The sequence below is a fragment of the Odontomachus brunneus genome, unplaced genomic scaffold (assembly GCF_010583005.1).
Source record: "Odontomachus brunneus isolate Ranch 3 - 2012 unplaced genomic scaffold, Obru_v1 Obru_scaffold_023, whole genome shotgun sequence".
Lineage (NCBI taxonomy): Eukaryota > Metazoa > Arthropoda > Insecta > Hymenoptera > Formicidae > Odontomachus > Odontomachus brunneus.
This window is the reverse complement of record NW_022639473.1, coordinates 199278-206926: the sequence shown is the minus strand read 5'-3', so window position 1 is coordinate 206926 and position 7649 is coordinate 199278. Positions and strand designations below refer to the sequence as shown.

Below are 7649 nucleotides of genomic sequence, written 5' to 3'. Positions count from 1 at the left end.
TCTTTCTCCTCTATGTAATTCTGGTACAAGGCTGAGTCGCTCGTACTCGCGCACGTGTGCGTACGTGTGTGTGTAATTTTTTGCAACTTTTTTTTTCGCAGGAGCGGTTATGAGAGTTCGATGACCACCGGCGCGCGGACCATCGACGCTACCATGGACTACCTGCAGACGTGCCTCATCTTTTACCTGCTGATCCTCTGCTTCTGCGGCGGACGCTCTATAGACATATGTGAGTAGACGTGTCAATCCGACTTAAGGAGACTGGTCTTGGTCGAGATAGCCTCGCACTGCCCTCGAATGCAGCCTGGATCTCTCAATCGACACTGACGACGGCCCGAGCGTCAGCGCGATCGCACGGCTGATTATTCACTTAACTAATAGCTAATATTTTACATAAAATCTCGATTATCGGAGATGTATTCGAGGATGTATGTATTTTTCATTCGAATCACCTGCCGTGAAATTTCATACTCGACGACTCGACCAAGCTACTCATCTTTTCTTAAATAATTTTGCCGCGTAAAAAATATGATATATATTTTTTTCAAAAAGCCGCGATACTGATGAATAATTATTATGATTACTCAAAATTATTATAATAATTATAATTTTAGATAATCGACTGATGATATAATAATGCAAAAATCGGGAAAATTGCATCATCAGAGATTAACTTAAGAACGCACAATTTCCGACATATAAAGAAAGCTTGGTTGGGTTGACCAAATGTCAAGTGAAATATAAACGAGCCAGAAATTCCGATTGTAGTTACCAGAATTCTGCTTAACTCAACAAGATTTCTAGTTAACCACAACTTGCAACTTTGTTCAGGTTAACTGGCAATCTTGTTAACGTGGATAGAATTCCGGTAACTTCAATCGGAATTTCTTGTTCGTTCGTACTTCACCAAATATTTGGTTCTTTCAACCAAACTTCTTCTTCCGTGAATCAATGACGTAAGAATCGATCCTCTTGTTGACGCAAAAAAAAGCGAAATCGGGATTTTGCGGGGAGTTTTGGTTGGACGTGTTAGAAATACGTGTTTACATCCCTCGGCTATAATTCTACCCCCTGGAGGAGGAGGAGTCGCGGGGGTGCACCACTTCCTCTTCCCCGTGCCCCCTTTTCACCCAATAAAAACAGCAAGGCATCCCAATGTAACCACTCTCTCTCTCTCTCTCTCTCTCTCTCTCTCTCTCTCTCTCTCTCTCTCTCTTGTGGCGAGAGAGGAAGAGCGTGCGCGTATACCGCATTGCCCTTTGGCGCGCATTAAACCTCGGGCTCGGTTTCTACTCGGCTTGGTTTCCATCCCATTGACTCCGAGCAGCCCGAGCCACCCTCGTGTCAGGTAAACAGGGCGAGAAACTTGCAAAGTATCCGCCAAGAGTTCCCAAGTCAGCCCCGGGAAAGGCTTTTAGGTACTCGTTCGTGAAATCGAGCTCGAAACTTACGTATACGGGACGTATTTCGCACCCGAAGAATTTCTCGAGCGACGCCGAAAGATGGATCCGTCGCGATAGTCTCTCCCTGTCTCGTTCTCTTCGATTCGACGAGCACACCCTGTCGTGTCTCCCTTTCACTCTCGAATCGACCAATATAGAGTTACACGCGTGACGTATACGCACCTGCTACGAGCGCTACGAAGTTGAAGTTTCCTTTGAAAAAGTAGACTTCAACCGCGCCCCGCGGGGTGAATAACTGTTCCAACGCCATCGACGGCGTGACATTGTGTTGACCCGCGGAAGTTGGCGCGAAAGATACCGCCGTGCAATGAAAGTTAAACGAGGTTCGCGGGGCGAACTCGCCGCTGATGAATCCTTGACAAGTTTGCCGTCGATATATAGTCTGCGCCGCGCGCGAGCAGCGCGCGCAGATAATCCGCTTACTTCTGAACGCGTGAAATATATGTATATCCGCGTGAGGCAGCCATTACGAATGCACGCGCTAATTCGGGAAAGTCGCAAAACGCGCGTTAACTTCCGACTCTTCGAGCCCTACGAGCCAGGCTACCGCGCGGCGTTCATAGCTCGACCTCAAAAGCCGATACTCTGCTACGTCGTCGTGCCCTTTGATCCCCGCTTCCGCTCCGTGGTGCACCTGCGAGCCAACGTACCCTGCCGTTATAATCCCCGGCAGCGACTACGTGGCGCAGTTCCCTAATTAAATCCCACCTGGCTATCAAAACAGCCCGACGTAATACCTCGAAATAACAAGCTCTCGAAATCGCGCCGATCCGGGCCGACGAGATTATCTGTCGAAAAGAATCCTGGTCGTTCCTGTCGGGGGCGAAAGCCAACGAGCGCGTTTCAGCTTTCGGCACACTCGAGAGTGACGGTCTGTCGATCAGCCCTCGAAATACCATCAAAATTCGTCCAATTTTAGTTTTCGAATTTCTATCTTGAGCAATTTTAGTTTCTGTATATTTATTTTAAATAATTTCGCTTTAACGTGTGAGACTTTCGCGATAGGGAGAAACGCCAAGCTTGATTTCTTGATTAGAGAAAGAAAGAAAGAGAGAGAGAGAGAAAGCCAAGGAAAATATTGAGCACTTAACTCAGTAGGACTGTAATAAATGAAATGTCTAACGACTCTAGTTACTTTTAGTTTTCACTTAATTGCTTTCTTCCGTACTCAATTTAAACACATTTATTTAGAGGAGTGGGCCTTACTTCCATGTATCCTAGTATATTCATGGATACGGATGCTATGGATTAATATTGGCGCATAAAAGAACAATTCTTCAAGAACAAGGATTGGATCTGAGTTGGTCTAAATGTATAAATTTCATGCGACAACTAATCCCATCTCTCCCGAGGTCGCTCGATCGCGCTTCCAAACGCGGGGAAACCGCGCAAGACCGGAAGCAAAGTTTCTCGAGGAACTTAGGGGGTGGCGTGGATGGTGGTCCCTCCGGGAGGAGGTGGCGCGTCGGTGAGCAGCGTCGAAATTTATAAATAGCTACGGACGAAAGGCGACCGAGGAGGGAGACGACGCCGTGGCCCCCCCGCAGCGACTGAACTTGTACATCGGGACTGCGTTGGTGAATTCGCGGTCGTGTTAAGCGAGCTCACGGAGGGCCGACCGGTTAAAGCGCGCATAAATTGCGATGTTAATGTTGCCGGCGATACATAAACATGTTGCACGTCGGTCGGATTGCGGTGTCCGCGCTGCGCTGCATTGCGCTGCGTTGCGCTGCGTTACCTACCCTCTCTAGGCGCGCGCGAGCCGAAGGGGTGTGTTTGCCTTCGTATGTCCGAGGGCGAGAGTAAGCGATGGTGCGCGCGCGATGGCAGGACGACGCGTGCCCTCCCCCTTTGAAACGCAGGAGAACTGTGTTTCAGGCGCGCGCGCGCGTGTGTGTGCGTGTGTGATGCATGTTTGTGCGTGTGTGTGTGCTCGTGTGTATTTCGCTGTTGCGTACCTAATTGCAAAACGATGCGGCCTGTATGGGTGACTGAGTGCGTGCGTGCGTGCGCGTCGCAGTCGCGCGGAGCGATAGGTAATTGTACGGATGTGTCATCCGGTGGGGACGTGTGTATCTGACGTAGCGAAATTTAATGCACGCGACGCATGGGGGACGGCGATCGTTTTTTCCGCGTTTCGCACGGAACACGCTGTGAACGGCGAATACGATGACGTGGTCGGAGCGCGAGTGAATGCGAAGATGCTGGAGCACGTCGGGAGGGGCAAGTTGTCACGCCAATTTCCAGCACAATTTTTGGAAAGCAAATTGAAATTTACGCGACTGAAATTATAGAAATGAAATACTTCTTCATTCTTCTTCGTTAAAATGTTTGTAACGACGTAAAGATATGGCAAAGGGACAAAACTGATTTCTGATATCTTTGAAACGCATGTATTTTCCTTTCATCCTATCATTTCCTATCATTTCCTGACTACTTTGAACTATAGGAGAATAAAATAACGCGATTAGAATGATATAAACAAAGTATTTCTTTGTTTCTCTACATCCAAAGAACAATGCTGTAAAAGACCCAAAATTTGTTCGTAAGGGAAATGTATGAAAATCTACATTTATATTTTTGGGTCCGCTGAACTCGAATATGAAACTTAAAATAATCTAAATTCCGGGGAACTGTGTAAAAATGCAGTTGATTAAAAATACATTCATTAAAAGGTATTTGCTGAAACACGAAGCTTCTCTGTAGAGAAACTGCAATTTTACAAAGTTCCCTAAGATTTGGACAATTTGAAGCCTCATATTCGAGCTCAGCGGGCCCAAAAATATAAAGATAGATTCATACATTTTCCTTACAGCCAAATTTTCGCTCTGTTCAGCATTGTCCTTTGTCTGCAAAAATTCCCCGTGTAGACGCGAACATGCGGCTGCATCAACTCACGGCTGTCGCGCCGGATAAATAACGTACGTGATCTCAATCAGTCGCGATTATGCGCGGATGCGTTAATTGCGCCGTGTTAACTATGACGCGTATGCGCCAGCCAACAAAACGGACGTGCACACGCGACGTATGCGTAATGGTAAACTCGAAAGCGTCACGCGCTCGCGTGTGTCCCGTCGCGCGGATCGAAAGCGCGCAGACGGTAGAAACGTCGGATAGGAGAGAAGCGTCACGCGAGAATGAGAGAATCCTTCCGCCGTTATGACATTGTCATCCCTCCACGTTATATCCCTCGTCCTCGATCCTCGTCGTGCCTGCCTGTCTCTCTCTCTCTCTCTCTCTCTCTCTCTCTTTCTCTTTCTGCCTGCTTGTCTGGTTGTATGCCTACCTACCACCTTTCTACCTACCTACTTACCTACCTACCTAACTAACTACTCACCTACCTATTTGTCTGTCTTATATCTTGTGTCTACCTACCTACCTACTTGTCTCCCTGTCCGCTTACCTACCTGATTCTTTGGTAGGTTACTTGGTTGGTTGGTTGGCTAGTTGGTTAGTTGTTTGATTGGTTAGCTGGTCGACTGGCTGACTAGCTAGCTAGCTGACTGACTGTTAGCTTACTAGCCGATTGGTAGGTTGGTTGGTGGATTGGTTGGTCGGTTGATTGGCTGGTGAGTTAATTGATTGGTTGGTTGATTGGCTTTGGTTAATTAGTTCGCCAGCTAAACGAACGTAACACAACTGAACGAACGAACTTGCAAGTGCAAATAACGTTCGACGCCCCGCGCGTACGGTCAACCGCGGCGAGAGGGCGAATAGAGCGAATGTCTTTTCGAGAAAGAGCTTAAAGCCGAAAAACTAACTTCACGAAAAGCCGTCCAAGAGAGAGAGAAAGAGAGAGGGGATACGTATATACATATATATGTATATATGTATAGTATGTAGGGAGAGAGAGAAAGAGGGGGGAGGGAGACAGTCAGACAGAAAGAGAGAGTGAGTAAGCGAACGGGCGGCCGAGCGAGCAAGCGAGCGAGTGAGTGAGCGAGCGAGCGAACGGGCAGGCACCTCGTAGCGCTATATTCAGGGCACATGGGATCATCCGGGCCTATCTCAAGATGAACGGTGATTTCGGTAACGACCATCCGTCCCATACGACGTATCACGCCACATTGTCATCGTCATGCGGTATTACACGCAATCGAGTTCGGAGTGTAGTCGTGTCTTGTCATCGCGCCACTACTTCCTTGTCTCCGCGAGAGCAGAGCTTTTCTCCACGCCTTCACGCCTCGTGTCGCGGGTCGCGCGAGCGTGCGCCGCGGCGCGCCAGCCGATCGTCGTCGTCCTCGTCGTCGTCGTGTCGCCGCGCCGCTCTCGCCCGGCTGGAGGAGAGCGGCTCGCCGTGGTGGTCGCTGCTGTCGTGTCCCGACCGCGCGCTATATTTGGCCGATAACGTGCCGCGCGCGCTCCAACATATTGCGCGTCCTGCCGTGCGAGAATCCTCGCTTGGCGCACCGCGAGCCTCGCCGAGCGGGCCCCGTGGTGGCACGCAGTCCGCAGCTCCGTCGCCGAGAACCGTCGCGGGTGTTTCAGCGTGTGCGCGAGCCAACGTCGTCACGTCGGCCGTGAGCGCCGATCCGTGCGTCGTCCTCGCGACCGAACGCCGTCGACGTTGCGTCTGTCGGGATCGCGCCTGCCTGTTCTCACCAAGTGCCGCGTAACCTGATCAAATATCACACGCGCGCGCGCGGGCCCGACGACGACGACCCCGCCGGTCGCCTTATCATCAAACGTTATTGTCATTGTCATTGTGGTGTTTCGCGAGAGTCAGCCGACGTTGCACCTGAGGCACCGCAAGTGTAACGTCGCTGCTGGTGCCGATACATCGTATCGTGTATCGTGATCAGACAGGGTGTCGTGTCCCAGTCGTCGTTGTTCCACGAGTTGGGCATTCTGTAGGATGACTGGTGTTTATTCAGCGAGCAGACTGTGAAATAGTTGCGATATCCTGTACATTTATTCGACACAATTGAGTTCACGACATTACAACGACCACCTGGTTTGTATAATGCTGTGTTTGAACATCAGCCAAGTCAGTCGAGAGTCAGTCGTTATTGAAGTAAGACACACTGTTAAAATTCTGGGAAACCATGTTCAATATTTAATAACTGCACACATATCATTGTGTCAGATACACAACAGTCTGAGATTGAACATAGAACGAGAGAAAGAGATAGAGAGAAAGAGAGAAAGAGCGATGCTTCTGCAAGTCGACCAGCTCTGTTGTCTTCGGTCTCATTACTCAGCCATGCTGCCTTATAAGACAGTGGTCTTGCAGAATACCTGATTATGTCGTGGAACAAGCAATTGTCTTGATAACACATGCATGATATGTTCCATCAGATTCGCCATAATCTCAAACATTCGTTTGGCCTTTTTCAGGATACGTGTACATGAATGGGGACATTGGTAAGCTCCCACCAGGGGCGGTCTACCCAGCCACCCCTGAGCCTCTGGGTCCGGTTGCAGGCGCGATCGGCGGTGGAGTGTCTAGTTTAGAGTACGGAGTCATGAACGGTGCGCCCAGCGGAAGTGAGTTGATTCTCGATGCAGGTGTTGGCAGCCTGGAGGCAACGTCGCAACACGCCATAAGCATTGGCGGTGCTGTCGGATACGGTCCAGTGGATGTTGCTGCTCTGGGTGATGCGTCCGCTTCAGCCGCATCAATGGCCGATTTATCTGTCCCTGGCATACCCCTGGAACAACTCAAACAGATGCTCTCTTCGCAACTCGAGTATTATTTCTCCAGGTATCGCAAGCCACTCTCTGTGTCCTTGAATCTGCTGCGCGACTCCATCTTTCTGTAATCGTCGAGCTGCAAGGTGGCGGCTCGCTAACACGTTTACATTTCCACCACTCCACACTTGCCTCCTACGAGGGTATCGACCAAGTCACTGCAGTCCGTAGCGTATTATAAATGATTTTAGCGATCCGAGCGCAAAGAGTTCGTACTGTTTGTTAACTTGGCATCATTACAGCAACTGTTGCAACTTCTAATTGAGTAGTGAATGAGAAAAAGATTTGGTTGAATGTAATCTACTGCAAATGCGCGGCCATCATGCAAATTGCACGAGCGCGTGTATGTATACGTACAACGTCATTTACGCCTTCGAGTTTAGGCACGTTCGGAGCGTATTCATCGTGTTTAGATATTCACACCGTGACGCTGCGCGATACGTCTGATAATTTGACACTTGTTTTGTGCATCGGTGCGCGTGTCTGTTGTGTGTG

General features: G+C 49.3%; 2 protein-coding genes across 10 annotated transcripts in view; both read left to right on the top strand.

The window, feature by feature from the left end:
• The window catches only part of LOC116842279 (discoidin domain-containing receptor 2-like), a 216709-nt gene that overhangs the window by 125821 nt on the left and 83239 nt on the right, over nt 1-7649 (top strand). Inside the window, exon 1 of one of the 4 annotated variants that reach the window (XM_032811240.1) lies at nt 106-229. The exons of the other annotated variants lie outside the window; for them this stretch is intronic. Within the exon in view, the coding sequence (XP_032667131.1) occupies nt 121-229 (109 nt within the window). The 5' untranslated portion in view covers nt 106-120. Of the gene's footprint in view, nt 1-105; nt 230-7649 lie in introns of those variants that run through there. 4 annotated transcript variants of the gene reach the window in all.
• LOC116842281 lies at nt 4673-7604 on the top strand. Of its 6 annotated transcripts, none has more exons than XM_032811244.1 (3): nt 4673-5032; nt 5307-5546; nt 6801-7604. In XM_032811244.1, exons 2-3 carry the CDS (start codon nt 5477-5479, stop codon nt 7223-7225), a joined length of 495 nt encoding a protein of 164 aa, XP_032667135.1. In that variant the 5' UTR covers nt 4673-5032; nt 5307-5476; the 3' UTR covers nt 7226-7604. The 6 variants fall into 6 exon arrangements, with proteins under 6 accessions (XP_032667135.1, XP_032667134.1, XP_032667133.1 ...); XM_032811243.1 differs by having other exon boundaries at nt 5300-5546; XM_032811242.1 differs by having other exon boundaries at nt 4673-5546.